This window comes from Nicotiana tomentosiformis, chromosome 3 (assembly GCF_000390325.3).
Source record: "Nicotiana tomentosiformis chromosome 3, ASM39032v3, whole genome shotgun sequence".
NCBI lineage: Eukaryota > Viridiplantae > Streptophyta > Magnoliopsida > Solanales > Solanaceae > Nicotiana > Nicotiana tomentosiformis.
In genome coordinates this window covers 111915912-111933809 of record NC_090814.1, presented here as the reverse complement: position 1 = coordinate 111933809, position 17898 = coordinate 111915912, and the positions used below count along the sequence as shown (strand labels likewise).

Here is a 17898-nt window from a genome sequence, read left to right as displayed (position 1 = left end):
AAATAGCGTCTGCACCAAATTTATTGTGGTCAGTGACAACCAAATGCAATAATCTTGTTTACTTTCTTTACTTGAGGGTTTAATTTGCTCGAAAGTACTAGTTCTTTATTGAATTTAGCATATACAATTTTTCTGTGTTCCTTTCTTTATTCTCGAGTTATTTATATATTTCAAATATGCTATTAGTGGATTATTGCGCATATCACAATAAATTAACTTCATATCCGTAAAAATGATTAGTTTTAAATTGTTTATTTCAAAATAATAAACATCAAATCAATATGTAACACCAAATACGTGCCAATAAACTTTTTAAGATTTAATTGGTTAAACAAGGAATAAATTGTTTCCATGGTAAAACTTACTAATAAAACACATAGACTTCTTATGATTTAACGTACACCAAATAATTAAAAAATCTAGTATATATCTTGAATTTTCACATGACACAACAACAATAACAAACCTAGTATAATACCATAAATGACTTTTGAAGAGGTGGTTTTCATATTATCCAAGAGGAAAGTTGTTGGCGCAGTGTTATATTATCCAAATAGGTAGAAATGGATAGAAAAATTCCCAAAAAATAGTATATGAGCGGCCCTATTTTTTTTCCTTCCGAGGGATATAACACTATTATCACCTTCTCCTCATTTCTCCCCCATTTCTTTCAAATCCCATTTCTCAGTCACTCTATCCTTAACTCTCTTTTCTCTCCCAACTTCAATCTCCCTTTCTCGGCCATGGCTTCAATTTCAGCAGCCACCACCACCTCCTCTACTAAGCTTGTATCCTCCAACACCCCCAATCCTCTTCTTCCTTCCTCCACTAAACCCTCCAAGCTTATCCTATCCTCTTCCTTTACCCCCAATTTTTCCACCCTTTTCCTCCACTCACCCGCCACCCCTTCTTCTACTTCCACCCACCGCCACCGCCGTTTTACTGTCCGCGCTGCCCGTGGAAAATTCGAGCGGAAAAAACCCCATGTCAACATCGGTACTATTGGCCATGTTGACCATGGAAAGACTACTCTAACCGCTGCTTTAACCATGGCTCTTGCTTCTATGGGAAACTCAGCCCCCAAGAAGTACGACGAAATTGATGCCGCCCCAGAAGAGCGTGCTCGTGGTATTACTATTAACACTGCTACTGTTGAGTACGAGACTGAGAACCGTCACTACGCCCACGTGGACTGCCCTGGTCACGCTGATTATGTCAAGAATATGATTACTGGTGCTGCCCAAATGGACGGTGCTATTCTTGTTTGTTCAGGTGCTGATGGTCCCATGCCACAGACTAAGGAACACATTTTGCTCGCTAAGCAGGTGGGTGTCCCTAACATGGTTGTGTTCTTGAATAAACAAGATCAGGTCGATGATGAAGAGCTGCTTCAGCTTGTTGAGTTGGAGGTAAGAGAGTTATTGTCAAGTTATGAGTTCCCTGGTGATGATATTCCTATTATTTCTGGCTCTGCTCTTTTGGCTTTAGAGGCTTTGATGGCTAATCCTAGTATTAAGAGAGGTGAAAATCAATGGGTTGATAAGATTTATGAGTTGATGGACTCTGTTGATAGTTATATTCCTATTCCAGTAAGGCAAACTGAATTGCCTTTCTTGATGGCCATTGAAGATGTGTTTTCCATTACGGGTAGAGGTACTGTGGCGACAGGGAGGGTAGAGAGAGGGACTGTTAGGATTGGAGACACTGTTGATATTGTAGGTTTGAAGGATACTAGGAGTACTACGGTGACCGGGGTTGAGATGTTTCAGAAGATTTTGGATGAAGCAATGGCTGGAGATAATGTGGGGTTGTTGTTGAGAGGTATTCAAAAGATTGATATTCAGAGAGGAATGGTGTTGGCAAAACCTGGAACGATTACCCCTCACACCAAGTTCGAAGCTATTGTGTATGTGTTGAAGAAGGAGGAGGGTGGTAGGCATTCCCCCTTCTTTTCGGGGTACAGGCCTCAGTTTTACATGAGAACTACTGATGTGACTGGAAAGGTTACTTCCATTACGACTGACAAAGGAGAGGAATCTAAGATGGTCATGCCCGGTGATCGTGTGAACTTGGTGGTTGAGCTCATTATGCCGGTCGCTTGTGAACAAGGGATGAGATTTGCCATCAGGGAAGGAGGAAAGACTGTTGGAGCTGGTGTCATTCAGAAAATTATCGAGTGATCAACCAGCAGCGGAGCAATTTCCCTTCCAATGGTCTGGCCCCTGTCACACAGTATTCTTAATCCATTGTCATATATGCAGCTTTTTGGTTACTTTTTTCTTATCTTTTAGAATCCTAGTTCAGTTGGAGAAATCTTGTTATAAGTCAATCCTAGTGGACATTTGCGAGTTTGCTTCAGTTTCGTGCTTTGTTTTTTCATTTGTTTGCAAGGAAGGAGAACATTTTGTCTCTTGTGCACCTTACTTTCTGCCAGAACAAATTCATACTTTTGTTTGAAACTCGAGTTTAACATGTCAATGAAGTTTGGTGAATTTGATATTTGTTTTGACGAATTGATGCTGCTAGGAACACCCAAAAAAAAGAAGATAAACTGAGATAATTTCTTTTACCAGCATATGTTGTTTAAAAACTAGAGTTGACGGACATGAGCTGACCCTGTAAGTAAAATTCTGGAATAGAACCTCATAAGACTTTGTTTTAGTGATGCTTAATTGTTATTCTCAATTCTGGCTTTAATCCCTGGGTAGAACTATCTGAGATGGTTGGTTGGTTCTGTCTTGGAAATCAGACAATGGTCTTTACTCATTTACATGAGCTGCTTAGAATTACATTATGAGAATTGTCATTATCCTCGGCGTTAGATGGTCCATTGTGTCATTGTTCATGCTTGTTCCTGTAATGATGCTCACAATTGCTGTATTCATACTTGTTTCTGTAAGCATGCTTGAAAGATGTTCTCGCTGGCTGTTATACTAGGAAGCATGTTTTACTAAGCTGAGCTAATGAATATCTCTGTGTTTGATGCCTCTGGCTTCAACCTCTGATGTGGAGTTGATTTTTGTAGCATCTGGTGAAGATGAACGGCATAGCATGTAACTTTTTGAATAATGTGATGTTTACTGTTTTAAGTGGTGTAAGTCAAGCTGTTAACCGAGCTTTTTCCTATGGTCCCCTATCAACTGCAGCTTTGCAGTCCTTTTGTTCTGAATCAAACAAGCACAGCTCCTGTTGCCACGAATGGTGGAGCAACATTTCTTCAAATACTTTTGGTTTGATGTCATTTGCGATGGCAAGTGTCGTTAAGTCCATATATTTCTTCCTTCTCCCTGCTGCACCCCTTGTATGTCATCCATGAGTTATTCATTGTTCCAAGGGTTATTTGGCTAGTTAATATGCCTGTACTCTGGTTGATTGAAATTGGGGTCTCTAATGCAAGCACAACTATTATCACTGAGATGCACTCAGTTTCTTTTATCCTTCTCAAGCATAACTATTATTGCTGAACTATGATATAGAGGAATAGGACTACTTCCAGGGCCTTTGTCTTTGCGCATAAAATGCTACAAAAATAACTTGCTTTGGATAAGTGTCAAGGATCTGCACTTTGCTCATCATCTTTCATTTCCCTACTTGGCATGGTATTCAGTTTATAATGCAAATGGTGGCCGAACGGACCATTCTGTCTGTATTCAGTCAAATGATATTGGTCGATACACGTGGGCTACCAATACCATTAATCTTGATACTTTTCACTGTTGGGAACGGTGGTCTGTCAACGAGCTAGTTAATTTGGGATGCTACTGAATTTTCCAGTGATTAAGATTTAAAATAATGAGAATGGAGTTCACGTAGGTATTGCAAAGGACCATGCCAGTGATATTGCTATGGACCATCCTTGTCCAGTGTTTGGTGCTTTGCCAGTTTACCATGCCAGTGATATGATCTTTTCTGAATTGGTGAGTCAATGGTTTTTCTCATTTTTGAAATTCAGTTAACCAAGCTGGATTTTGGTATCATTATATGTATCTTTTTTTTAAAACATTGGTCTCTTGGTAAACCGTTAACCTTCACAGCTTCCTTTATGATTGCCAACATATGTACAACCAGCAAGTAGTGGGTTATCTTGATAGGTGATGTTCCTTAAATGTAGTTGACTCATTGCAAGAAGTCATAAAAGTATAAAGATGCGCTGTTCTGGAGAATAAAAGGGTAAAGAGCATTGCTTTGGAGAAGTTTCATTCGATGAGATTAGAATGTAGCTGTTTTAACGAGTTGAAAGGGCTTTTCTTATCTGGTGTTTTTGCTTTTGGGTTGCAGCAAAGGTGATCAGTATGCTTATGGAATCAGGTAAATGCTCTGGATTCAGCTCTCCTTGTGACTTAGTATCAACTTGAAGGAGAAAGTCAGAAAGGTATAGTAAAACTGAAACGTATGTTGGAGCAACAGGAGAAAGGAGAACCAGTAGCAAATATAGGTGGTCTTTTGGTAGACAATCAAGCTTATTCCTAAACTATGATCTATGAAACTAGTACCTCATTCGAAAATTAGAAACTCAAATTTTAATGGTATGCGAAATTTAAGCACCTCTGAAAATTGGAAAATGAAAAGGAAGTGATTGCTTGGTCTCTCTCTGTTAAAACAGTTTGTCCAAACAACTTACAAGTGCCCTTTTCATTGGTAGTTCTTTTATCGCAAAATATTATGTCTAAACAAATGTGTGCTTGTGTATATATTTTCCTAAACAAGTTGATGACTACGTTAAAGGAGAATTTTGTTTTAGTCTACTCTTTCGGCTGCGGTTCAAGCTGTCAATCCAGTTTGCCCAACTGAACCAGAATATTGTTCTCTCAGTGCAACAGATTACAACATATCAACTGAGCTGCTCAGTCATCTCTCTAAAAGACTATTTTTATTTTATTCCTCGGAATAGAACATAGCTATAGGGGTGGATACCCCACTATCTGTAGAGGAAATGGTTCAATTTGCACTCAGATATAGGAGTTAATAACCCGCACCTCTTAGAGAAATGTTAGATTGTTCAATGCGTATATGTCAAAGCCAATTTGCCAACTTCTGTTAAGTTGCCTGGCAGTCAATGACAATTTATAATGTTTGCTGAAAAAGAACATTTTAAGAGAAAGAATATAAATTAATCTGTAATCTTTATATCAGGAAAATGTCTAAAGAGGACGAGAAGGATGTAAGTAGCAAATGTGGGTGTGTTATGCACCTGAGGTAAAAATGATAAGACACAAAAATATTTCAATTTGCACTAAAATTGATCCAAGACATATAATATGCAGTGCATATGTCTTCGTGTAAATAGCTTCTAGCCATAAATGATGTTACTATTAGATATTCCGAGACTTTAGCTAGTAATGGGATACATATAGCACCTACATGTTTCTGTGAAGCATTATTCTCATACATAAGGTCTAAAGCTGTTCTCTTCGTTGGGTTGAATCCTCCCTCTGGTTATGCATGTCTTAGAAGATAGTTGAAGCAATAAGCTCTTGAATAAATGCCGCTCTTCGCCTTTTCGCTTCATACTGTTCTTCCAGATCTGGATCACATACGGGCAGCTTGTTGCTGCAGAAGAAAATAGATTTATGTCATCCTACTGTCAAAGCCATCATTAATTACACTACCAGTTCCCTCTTGACACTCCCCTTTTCTTGGATGTTACAGGGTAGTTGGCAGAGGGGTTCGAGAGGAGAAAGAAAAATTCTTTAGCTATCTATATAATTATACACCCACAACCTCGGCACATCAACAGTTGAGAAATCTAGAGTGTCTCCTGCCTGCTCAAATTAAGCAAATCACAGAACAATAATTTTTCATAACTATGATAGCTCAAGAATGTCCATTTTAGTATCACTCAGCATGTAGTGTAAGACCTGAGTGTAGAATGCATGAGACATTTCAAATCATGGTACCTTTGTTTCATGTTTAAGGTGTCCATCACTGCCCTTTCATCACCACAGTTGATCATCTTTTACTCACTTAAGGATTCTTTGCTACTAGTACCCTCGGGCTCTGGTTATCTTCTTGTATGCCAAAGACGATAAGTCCAAACTTCAACCTGATGGGCCACTAAAGGAGATACACCCCAGAATTGAAGCTGAATCTACTTTGAATAGCATGCATTGGTTTCTCAAGAAGTTGGCTTGCTTTGGTTTCTCAAAAGAGGGAAGGAGCACCACCTACATAGATTCTTTGTTTATTCCAGCGACAACTAATACAGAAAGGTACATCTTTTACTAGGAATTGCAAGTTTACTTCCATATTCTTTCACGTTTAACAATAGAAATTCCAGTTTATTTTATGCTAGATTTGCAGGAAGTCTGACAGAAAATGAATAAATGTGCAGGCAAATCAAAACATATTTCCTTAACTGGTACCTTTCTACATCAGGAGCAGCAGCAACACTACCAGGAGACTCATCTTGTAGACCATCTTTAGAATCAGAATGAGCCGTACTGCAGAGAAATGGCAGCAGAAGGGGATCAGGAGCAGGTTCTTGTACATTGTAGCGGCCAACCATTAAATTTGTGCACAAGAATGAATTTATTTCATGGGGGTCCTTGCCACTTATTGCTGAAGCATTGTTCCAGAAGCCTGACTTCTGGTATTTTCTCCTCCTCTGCAAAACAAGGTGGGAAAAGGGAGGTTTGCTTATTCATTAGGTGCTAATAATCATATATTTATGTGTTTCTTATTGAAATGTACTTACCTTTACTGATTGTGCATGCTGCACTGTAAAATGCCCCAGAGGATCTTTACCTAAATTTCCAGCACATATGGGACAAACCTGTTCAAGACAACAAGAAGAAATACTTTCCAAAATCAGCAGATTGTAGTATTTTTCATTGTTCATTTTCCAATTGACCAATACATATGTTCTTTAAGAAAGTAACATAAGAACAATTATCAGATGTCTGCATTACCGCGTTTCTAAAGTCAAAGCAATGCTCTTCTTGCAAATGGTTGCAAAGCATCTGGACTTCAATTTCTACATAACAGAAAGGGCAAGGGAACCAGGCCTGAACATCCTCTTCTCCTTCTGTATTATCCACATTTGAGAGATTATCTGCTTGAGAAACCATCATTAGCTTTAAAGTTTAGGAACTAAATTACGATAGCAAAAAGTTCTGGCATAAATAAGTGGAATAGCAAGTCATGTTATTTGTTGGAAGTCTGAATCTTTTCCAAGTCAAAAAGGTGAAATGGCAAATGAATCCATCCAAAGGGTAGATGTTGGAAGTCTGACTCATTTTTTCATTTAAAATGATCCCCCTAGCTACTCATGAAATCTTACCAAAAGTGAGTTGGGAGAGAAGAGTAAAAGCAAGGAGTTAAGCATCTGCAAATATGATAAAGTCTCTAAAGAATCTTTCTGGTCCTAAAACCTCATTCACCACACAATACCCTCCTTAAAGAAGAAAGTAAATATAACTGATAAATCCAAATAGGTTTAGTAGGATACAATATGATACTCCTAAATTAGGCAAGGAAGGGAATGAAAGTGTGTAAATTACCAATTAATGAACAAGCCAATAGAAAATAAACATATGGAGTACTTTAATCCAAAATACTCAAAAGATCATTAGCTCTGTACTTAAAAACTATGGCAAGAAGTCCAAGAACAGTTCCTAAGACAAAAACATGTGACAGATACCAGAATTCCTGAGATGGTTTGTTTGGACAGCAGAGAGGTGCCTAGCTGAATTTATTCTTGCAGCCCAAAAGTCCATATCCATTTTTCCTCTCTTTTTTCTTGGATTACGATAGTATAAGTCACCTTCTTATTATTCTTCTAATCCAAGCAAATAAAAGTACTTTCAGATTCTTGCCTAGTACCTAAACCGAAACAAAGAAAGTATTTAGACAGAGATGGTTCTAAAGATTTAAGAAGAAAGGAAAAGGAGTGTGGCTTCTACTAAAATGTTTAGATGATGGGATGTTGTGTGGTACTACTTTGTATTTTATCGGTGGAAAGTTTAAAGTTTATATACAAAGAGACAGGTGGGTGGGGTAGAGATTTTGGAAAGCTTTTCTGACACACAAAAGCTAAGTACTACTTACTCCCCCTCTTCCTACTTCCGTTACAATTTATGTTAACTCATTTGACTAAACATAAAATTTAAATTTTTTTTTTAATTTATAGTATAAATTAAGACATATAAATTTTATGTGGCTATAAATTATTCTATAAAGATAAATTATTTCCAAATAAGAAAATGAGTAATCTTTTTTGACACAGGCTAAAAAAAAAATAAGCTTATATAAATTAAAATGATATTATCAACACGTGTCTCTATCTCAGTGGTAAATTTTCACTGACAAAATTCCCACTGTTAACGGAACTGGGAATTATTGGAGTTAGATCTGGTTAATACATTTTCTTTCATGCCGTCAAAATGGTAACTTCCGAAGAAATTTTGTATAACCAGTGAATTACGATGTACTTAACAGTGAAGTACTTTGCCAATTCTTTTCCAAATTATTTCCATTAATTTTTTTTTTAAAATTGCCTCAAAACTTTTATATTTTATAAAAAAGTCCATTTTCTGTTATTATGACCCAACTAATCCATATCTACTAACTTTTTCCTCATTAAACTCACGCGGCTTTGTCCTTCTCTATAAACAGAAGAAAACCTTCGCCAAAATTGTTGTGTCTATCTGTGGCAATGCAACGCAAAGACTAATTTTGAAGGTAATTTGTTAAAATCTGCTAATGTTTGTATAAATTTTCTCCAGATGCTTGTTTTGTATGAATTTTCTTCAGATTTGTTTTGCTTGTTTTGTATGAATTTTCTTCAGGATTGTTGGATATTTTTGATAGTTTTAAAAACTTATGAGTATAAGTCACATTTCATGTTTTTTCAAAAAAAAAAAGGGTGAAATATGTTTTGAAAAATTATGTCCAAACAGAATTTCATCGTCAAACTAAATTTCATCAAAATTAAATTTTTTAAAATAAATTTAAAAATTTATGGCCAACATTTGTAGATTTGCCTCCGGCAAACTTTTCAATAATGGCCAGCACTTCGTTTTTTTTGGGCTAAAGAAAAGATACCTTGCATTCTAAAAGTACTTTGAGAAAGTTAAAAAAAGAGGTTAGGTAACGTCCAAAAGTTGTGATCAGATATAGTAATTAACTACGTTCTTTTAGTAGTTATGGAATAAAGAATGTAGCATACCTAAAAGATTGATGAAGAAAATAGTAGTTAGGTCATATGGTGGAAGTAATTAATAACACCTGGCCTAAATACTACTTTATTGTCAAGGATAGCGACTAAGTGATTATTGTTCCATAAATAATTGACATTAGGACGGTGTAGTGTGCCCACATGACCAAACAAACCGCATACAAGTTCATTAAATAAATCCTTTCTTTTCATTCTTTTTGTGGTGGTTAGGTGTGTGTGAAGAAAGAAATCTAGTGGTTCTCAATAGTTATTTATTCTGATTAAATGTTCATGATAATATCAAGTTCTCCTTCCAAAAACTAAAAATTGTTAGTTGGAATAGAGCTAGTCAAATACAATTTCAAAATTTAAATTCTCATTATTTATATATAATTCCCAAAGAAGAAAAATTTAGTTCAACAAACAGTTTCAGAGAGAGATAGAGTAAATTTTGTGCAACTTACTATGTTAGAGCTCCAAACTGACCAGATAACTATTGATCATAAGTTATAGTGAGTAAGGTCATTCCATTTCCATGTTTTGCTCGTTTAAATACTTCGAAGTATTAATTATTGTTAATTATCATATTGGTATTCCCTATTACAGTAGTTTATTTGTGGCAGCCAAAAAAAAAAATGAAGAAGAGAGATAACTGTAAAATTAGGTCCTGGGCCTTGTCTCTAGCCAGTAAATGTGATCTTGGACCCTATTGATAAATTTGGGCCAAGATGGTAAATCTGTTCAAATAGAAGCCTACCACAGAAGTTGGAACATGAGATACTGTTCTAACTTAGAATTACCTCAGTTATAGCCTATTTGGCTAAACTTCTAAAATCAATTTATTTTGAAAAGTATATTTAAAAAAAGTACATTTGATAAAAACAGTTTATGTTTAGTTAATTAATTTAAAAATACTTTCGAACAGTAATTAGTGCTTGACCAAGCTTTTAAAAGGTGCTTCTAAGTATATTTTTTAAAAAATACTTTTCAAATAATTTCTGCTTATACTCAAAAACACTTTTTTCTTCTAAAAATTTGGCCAAACCGTAACTTTGAAAAAATATTTTTGGCCCAAAAATACAGTTTTGACCAGAAAACAAGTTTGGCCAAACAGGCTATTAGTCGCTCAATATGATCTATACGTAAAATTATAAAATATAATTTTTTTTTATCTTACTCAAGAAAATGGCAAAACTGAAATAAAGTTTAATTCTTGTGCACCGACAACGTATAACCTTTTTACAGTATTATGCTGAGATGACTTGCAACAACATGCAACTTTCTATTATAAACCTAATTTGGTAATATAGAAAATAAAGTGATCATATACAAAAAAAAAAAAAAGTGATCATATACGTTAATACGTTATGACATGTTAACATCCACGACGTAAAATTCAAGTATACAATCAACGTATGTAAATTAAATCCAAATATAAAATGACACACACAGGACCAATTTTCATTTTCCTTCCTTAATTGCTCCACTTGTAAATAGTTTTGATGACTATTGCCAACGCTAGCTGTAGACCTTGCTCTAGATATATAATTCTGTTCCTATAAATATGTCAGGATAAGTAATATGTACTGTTTATGCAGAGCTACTTTTAGAGTTGGACACTGTATTTTTGTGCTGTAGAAACCATTGCCGCGGGAATAAATAAACCTCGAGACTATTTCATCCAGTAAATGATTACGTTACTGTTTTTTTTTTTTTTTTTAAGAGAAAGAGAAGAAAAATTATTGATAAAGAAAAACAAAGTGGTCAAACATATACTTTAATCAAGTGAGATCATTACTCATTAAGTGCGAAGCGATTTATGATTGCGAATAAGGAAAAAAAAAATTCTTATGTTTTGTAGCATGACGTTTCGAATAGCAATAGGTGAAGTCTGTCTCAGGTTTCCTAGGCAAAGTACTATTTTCCAGCTAACTAATTTCCGTATATCAACTAAAAAGATAAGATCAAGCAGTAACAAAACCAATCATGAAAGCTTTAGTCAATTTGAAGAAAATGTTCAATCAATGTGTGTAAAAGTACTAGATTGCGGTCAATAAAGTTAAATTGGTCAGCTCATCTTTTTTATTTTACTAGATTTAGTGTATATAAAATTGAATAAGAATGAGTTTAGAGTAATAGTAATTGATGATGCCAAAAAAGTTATTACATTGAAGAAATAGTTGTATTTAGCATGTGGACACTAAATTGAGTGTTACAACGAAGCTTAGATATGGTGATGTTACTGAACCATAGGGCAGATTGTTGCTTACCCTGTTGATATCATCCGTCGAATAAAACCTAAGAAATTTTGGTGGATAATTTAATACTGCATATTACCTTCAATTTCACACTCTTTTGATAGAGCCTTCAAAAACCAATTTATCCTGCGTTGCTTTCTTGGTCGTCTTTCTTCAATATCAATATCTTCCATTGATTGAGTCGAGATTTCCCAAAAATAAGAAGCATATTTTAGATCTAAAGTAAATCCTACTAATTATATTTGTTTTTAAAATGACGACATGAGAAGGTTTATAAAAAGAAAAGGCAAGGTCCTTTGAGAATTGAAAGAAATCCTGATGCTGTAACTTTCCATCTATTAGTCCTACAGTTTCTACTCTCTTTCTCTTACAACAAGGGAAACTATAAAGAAGGAAATATCCTACATTTTAAATAACATGTTGATTACCAGATAAGTTCTATAGGTATAAATTTTGAAGCGGAGTCAACCCCAGCTCTGTTTTCTTACTTTCCCTTTATTCGAACTTAGTTCGTTAACACTCCAACATCACTCACGCACGCAACAATTCCGTCAAAATCACTGTTAACAAACTTCATTATTATGGGTAAATAGCTAATGACTATAAGTGGTTTCACATCATCCTTCGTTGCTTGCTGAATATGTCTCTATTTATTAGATATGATAAACAGAGAAGTAAACTCTTTCTTGGCCTATATTAGGAACTTCATTGTTTCCTGAAAATCTCATTTCAATACAGTTAAATTGGTCAGCTGATCTTTTTTATTTTATTATGTATTATACTCCCTCGCTTCAATTTAATTATGTGAATCCATTTGACTGAGCACGGAGTTTAAGAAAAGAGAGAAGACTTTTAAACTTGTAGTGTAAAACGAGTCACATATATTTTGTGTGGCTATAAATCATTGTATAAAGCTAAATTGTTTTCAATTAAGGAAATATGTCATTCTTTTTTGCACAGACTAAAAAGGAAATAAGTTGATATAAATTGAAACGGAGGGAGTATATAGGAGTAGGGGCCGGAGAAACTGACTAACAAAATGAGAGTTAAGATAGAGAATCGATCCCTCACCAACAAAGTAAAAGTTTAAATAGTCAACCAATTGAACAACTCCGATTCCCTGATGCGTATCTTAATTATTCACTTTATAATAGCTTTTTTTTTATTTAAGTTATATAACCTAGAGTAAAAGAAAAATTATATTAGTTGTCGCAGGTCGATGCAGTTTAACCTATCGTAACAAACAACTTATTTTCCTTATTCAATTAACAAATATACACTCATTATAAGAAAGTTTTATATAACTTATGACGATGTCGCGACGATCAAAAAATTCTTTGAATTATATGTAAGCTTCAATTTTATCTTCAATCTCATGAAGAAAGGGCAAAGATTTTACCCTTCCTGCTAAAATGAAAACAAAAGAAGGAATGTCCTATCCTGTTATTGCCATGAACGTACTATCCATAAGGCAACCGTTCAATTGAAGTTGGGAGACAAGGCTTTTCTAGGAATTTCTTTTAGTAACCCTTTCAAGATGGAATAAGATGAACTATGAATTTAATTAATCAAAATAATTTTACCAGAAATAGGGGGATACTGTACTTAAACATAGTGTAAACGAGGCATAATAAGCATGCTGAAAAAATATTGATAAGCTTTAGCTATAGAAGAAATGTAAGTTCTAGAAGGTGAGAGAATGAGGGGAAGACTGAAATGAAGCTCATTCTGTTATTGACCTCCAAGGAAGAAAATGAATAGTAGTACAAAGCTAGTAAACTACTCTATTTATATTTATACAACTAACTAACTGTAAGTGGTTACAACTTACTATACTTAATACATAAATAACCGGGACCCACTATACTCAACACTCCCCCTCAAACTGAGGGATAAAATACATCTTTCATACCCAGTTTGCTTAATAGGTACTCATGTTGTGGCTTGTGCAAAGACCCTTAGTTGACAAATCTGCCAGTTGCTCTGTTGTTCCGATATGTCATGTTTAAATTAAGCCTTGTACAATTTTTTCTCTCATAAAATGGCAATCAATATCAATGTGTTTGGTTCTTTCATGAAAGATAGGACGAGCAACAATTTGTATAGCAACTTTACTGTCACAATGAAGCTGTATAGTCTGCACTAGATCAGTCCCCAATTCCTTGAAGAGTCCTGTTAGCCACACCACCTTTGCTACAGTAGAAGCCATACTTCAAAATTCTGCTTCAACAAAGCTTTTAGAAACACTTTCTTATTTTTTGGACTTCCAAGATATCAATGCTTCATAAAATTTTACTGCATAGCCTGTCACTGATCTCTTGGTCTTCACACAAGCACCCCAATCAGAATCACAATATGCAACTAACTGCTTGCATGCCTTAGCAAGCATGAACAATCGAAGGCCAGGAGCGATCTTGATATACCTTACTACTCTTAAAGCAGCCTCCATGTGAGACAACTTAGGTGCATGCATGTATTGGCTGAATACTTGAACCACAAAGATAATGTCAGGCCTTGTCATGGTTAAGTAGAGCAGCCTGCCAACTAGCCTCTGATAGCTTCCTTTGTCTTCAAGTTCCTTATCCATTGTGGTATTATCATTCTGTATCTTCTTGTCAAATTCAATGGATGCAAGCTTATGATTGAATTCTAAAGGTATAACTGCTGGCTTTTTACCTGCTAGGCCAAGCTCTGACACTAGTTCTAGAGTATATTTCCTTTGACACATTACTATGCCTTCATGAGACCTAGAAAACTCAATACTAAGGAAGTATTTGAGTTCACCAAGATCTTTCATCTTAAATCTCTCTTGCAAACTTTTCCTGACTTGTTTGATCAATGCTAGACTACTCCAGTTACTAGGAGATTATCCACATAGACTAGGATGACAACTAATTCTGAGTCTACTTTCTGTGTAAAAAGAGAATACTCATAGCGAGATTGAACAAAACCCATATCTACCGATGCTTCAGTTAACTTCAGAATCCACTACCTAGGAGCCTGTTTCAATCCATACAATGACTTATGTAGTTTTCACACCTGCTGACACTTCCCCAACCTTGAAAATCCATAAGGAGTATGCATGTACACTTCCTCTAGAAGATCTCCTTGAAGAAAAGCATTATGAACATCCATCAGAAACACATACCAACAAGAAGCAGCAACTAAGGCGACTATAGCTCTGACAATGACCATTTTAGCTATTGGGGAAAAGGTTTCTGTATAATTTAATCCTTCTTGTTGGTTGTAACCTTTAGCCACCAACCTAGCTTTATACCTTTCCACCTCACCAAAGGATTTGTATTTGACTCTAAATACCCACATGCAACCTATAGGAATATTACACCCCATATTTTCGTACGTAAAAATATACCATAAGTAAATTGATGAAAGCTCGAAAATGAGATATTACATCCCGCATTTTCATACGTAAAAGCTTCGCCGTAAGTTAATCGACGTAGACTCGGGGATGAGATTATTTTTGAGGTTATAAGCATTTATGCTACTTATAACACACGATAAGTAAAGTGTCGTGAAGGTTAAAGGGTGAACGAATCAAAGAAAATGAGTTTCGTTGAAGATTATTGGTGTGGGATAAAATACGGCCCGAGCTAAAATATCCGGTATTTATGGACTAGTACAATACAAGGTACCACATGGCCATGATAGTAAGGTGTACAAGGTATGTTAAAAGTGCGTAGTAATTTAAGTAAGTTGAGATAATTCTTAATTATTGGGTAATAGGATATTACCTAATTAATTAGGAAATTATGTGGATAATTATGAATTTTTAAGTGGGAGATTAACTTGTAAATTAAATTTGTGGACAATTATCTAAGAAAGATTTGGATAAATCTTAGGGGGACAACACTTCCACATGGGATGTCAAAATCTTGGCAGCAAATTGCCCTTTAATCAAGTGATTAAGTAGGCGGTGGCATAAAATGAACCAAACTTGAATATTGGACTCATTTTGCTGGACCAACTATTGGGAGTAAGTATATTTTCCAATCTTGAGAATTGGATGCGTGAGTTATGCATCAAAAAACACTCCAAGGATTAATGATTCTTCCAAGCCAAAATATGATATCTTGTAATCAAGACCAAATCCAGTAGTGACCAAGAACGCAAGAGATGGAAACGTGAAATTGCTTCGAAAAATTCATACAAGATTCGATAATGCAAAAGATGCAATTCTAAGGAAGCACGGTATAATCTTTCTCAAGAACATCATACGAATTTTCCCCTATTTCGATCCGCCGTTACGTGTTGTCGCAATTAACGGGTGTTAAAGAGATTGTCAAGAGAATCGGCTCAGGTATGTTAAGGCTACCCCTTCTTTCTTTTTGGCATGATCCATACGATACAAACGAAACGAGTAAACGCACAATTTTTATAAATGACTATATTCAGAGAAGTATGAGGGGTGTCTACGTTATTGATTCCCCATGTGAATTATTATTTTATCTTCTGTTCATGGGTCTCAGAAAAATATGTATTTGATAAAGTTTATCCGAAATGTATATTGATTTTATGACAATCCAAGAAATTTTATGAACGTAATTCTTATGCATTTCATGCATTTATATATGTACATTGACCCATGACCAGATGCCGTTATATACGCGTATATTATATGTATATGGGATATGAGAAAAGGTTATGGCATTATATACGCACCACCACCTGATCAGCTGGTATACGTTAATGATTTACCCACAGTAGCCGAAATGATATGATGGGTTTTCCTCAGAGGCTTGATGATGTTATGAACGCATATACCAATGCATGGTATGACATTTATATGCATATGCATGATATTATAAAAATGAAATGATTCACAGAGCTATGCAGACGTACATGTCGAGTCTTTTACTCCATATTTCTCTCATGTCTATTATTTACTGATTTTCATTCCTTACATACTCGGTACATTATTTGTACTGACGTCTCTTTTTCCTGGGGACGCTGCCTTTCATGCCTGCAGGTCTCGATAGACAGGTCGAGAGTCCTCCAAGTAGGCGATCAGTTCAGCGGAAGATGTTGGTGCACTCCATTTGTTTCAGAGTTACTTATGTGGTCAGTATGATTAGGACATATACTGATTAGTATGGCGGGGCCCTATCCCGACCTTTATGATATTTATATACTCTTAGAGGCTTGTAGACATATGTCGTGTACGTAAAAGATTGTATGGCCTTGTCGGCCTATATTTTGAGTCTACAAATGATGATATTGGCCTATTAGGCCCGTATGTCACGTGTATATAATGATATAATAAGAAAGATACGTTACGTTGGTACTCGATTGAGTAAGGTACCGGGTGCCCGTCGCGGCCCATCAGCTGGGGTCGTGACAAGGAACCTTCCTAGGAGGCAGGGAAACAATGGACCAAGTGTTGTTTTCTTCAAGAGTAATCTCAACCTGCATAGACTCAACCCACTTAGGATCTTGACTGGCTTCTGAGAAGGACCTAGGTTCCACAATGGCTGAGAATGCAACCAGAGAGGATCTATAGCTAGGAGACAGATAATCATAGGCCACATAATTGGAAATAGGATAAGGGCAAGCTAACTTCTTTGGTGGAACCACATAGTCTGCTAAACACACATGTGGTTTAGTAAGTCTGGAAGACTTCCTGAGTGTCACATGGGAGGCAGATGGTTCACAGGCTGATGCAAGAAGAGATACAGGTGTGGACAGATGAGAGTGACCAGGAGTGTGAGAAGCTAAAGTAGTGTCAACAATATTAGCATTGTTTAGACTTGGATATATTGCTAGTAAGGAAGCATCACTAGGAATAACAGCTGATTGAGTTGGTTGCTCTACAAACTCCAGTACAGGAAATAAAGGAGATGCACTTGGAGACATATGTTTGAATGGGAATACTTCTTCCTTGAAGACAATGTCCTTGCTGACAAAAATTCTTTTGGAGCACAAGTTATAGAGAACATAACCCTTCTGGGAGGAGGAATAGCCCATGTGCACAATAGGAATTGCATCTGGGACATAATTTATCTCCTTTCTTCACCTGAGTAGCATAACAAAGACTTCCAAATACCCTCAGATGTTGCACAGATGGATTCCTTTGAAAGAGCTTCTCAAAGGAGATTTGCTTTGTAGTAAAATAGTAGGCAACATGTTCAGGAGATATACTGCAGTAGAGACACACTCTCCCCAGAATCAGAGAGACAAGTAAGCTTGAAATCTGAGAGCTCTAGCCATATCTAATATGGACCTATTGTTTCTCTCAACAACCCATTCTGTTGAGGGGTATATATGCAAGAGGTCTGATGTACTATACTTTGATTCTTCAATAAGTCCTGTAGTTAATCATTGAGAAACTCTGTTCCATTATCTGTTCTTAAGCATTTGAACTTACTGCCAAACTTTGTGGACCCCCAGTGCTACAAAGTTTTTCAATAGTATCTGACTTAGAGTGCAATAGAAAAAGCCAAGTATATTTTGAATAATCATCTACTAGAG

General features: G+C 35.8%; 3 protein-coding genes and 1 long non-coding RNA gene across 5 annotated transcripts; 2 read left to right on the top strand and 2 right to left on the bottom strand.

Annotated features, from left to right (window-relative positions):
• Positions 1-612: 612 nt before the first annotated feature.
• LOC104118716 (elongation factor Tu, chloroplastic) lies at positions 613-2418 on the top strand. The gene has a single exon (XM_009630032.4). The coding sequence runs from the start codon at positions 744-746 to the stop codon at positions 2178-2180; it is 1437 nt and encodes a 478-aa protein (XP_009628327.1). The 5' UTR covers positions 613-743; the 3' UTR covers positions 2181-2418.
• A 2788-nt stretch (positions 2419-5206) lies between these two features.
• Positions 5207-7940, bottom strand: LOC104118715 (protein DEHYDRATION-INDUCED 19 homolog 5-like). 2 transcript variants are annotated; one of them, XR_691304.4, is made up of 6 exons: positions 7640-7868; positions 6909-7051; positions 6695-6772; positions 6363-6604; positions 5898-6164; positions 5207-5550 (listed from the first exon to the last, which is right to left on the bottom strand). XR_691304.4 is itself a non-coding variant. In XM_009630031.4 (5 exons), the coding sequence occupies exons 1-5, from the start codon at positions 7719-7721 to the stop codon at positions 5448-5450; spliced, it is 648 nt and encodes a 215-aa protein (XP_009628326.1). In that variant the 5' UTR covers positions 7722-7940; the 3' UTR covers positions 5207-5447. The 2 variants fall into 2 exon arrangements, 1 of the variants encoding a protein (XP_009628326.1); XM_009630031.4 differs by lacking the exon at positions 5898-6164 and having other exon boundaries at positions 7640-7940.
• On the top strand, positions 6074-6710 carry LOC117273070 (uncharacterized). Its single transcript, XR_004503031.2, has 2 exons — positions 6074-6209; positions 6332-6710. It is a non-coding gene; the product is annotated as an uncharacterized lncRNA (long non-coding RNA).
• Positions 7941-13663: 5723 nt separating the features above from the next.
• Positions 13664-14209, bottom strand: LOC108948953 (uncharacterized mitochondrial protein AtMg00810-like). Its single transcript, XM_018778440.2, has one exon. The coding sequence runs from the start codon at positions 14207-14209 to the stop codon at positions 13664-13666; it is 546 nt and encodes a 181-aa protein (XP_018633956.2).
• Positions 14210-17898: the final 3689 nt, after the last annotated feature.

What these genes read in the sequence shown, in the direction of transcription:
- LOC104118716 (XM_009630032.4), top strand. Translation starts at nt 744, where the DNA reads ATGGCTTCAATTTCAGCAGCCACCACCACCTCCTCTACTAAGCTTGTA.
- LOC104118715 (XM_009630031.4), bottom strand. Translation starts at nt 7,721, where the DNA reads ATGGATATGGACTTTTGGGCTGCAAGAATAAATTCAGCTAGGCACCTC. An exon ending in GCTTTGACTTTAGAAACGCG is followed by an intron (nt 6,773 to 6,908) that starts GTAATGCAGACA and finishes TGTCTTGAACAG; the next exon opens with GTTTGTCCCATATGTGCTGG. An exon ending in AGCATGCACAATCAGTAAAG is followed by an intron (nt 6,605 to 6,694) that starts GTAAGTACATTT and finishes CTTGTTTTGCAG; the next exon opens with AGGAGGAGAAAATACCAGAA.
- LOC108948953 (XM_018778440.2), bottom strand. Translation starts at nt 14,209, where the DNA reads ATGAAAGATCTTGGTGAACTCAAATACTTCCTTAGTATTGAGTTTTCT.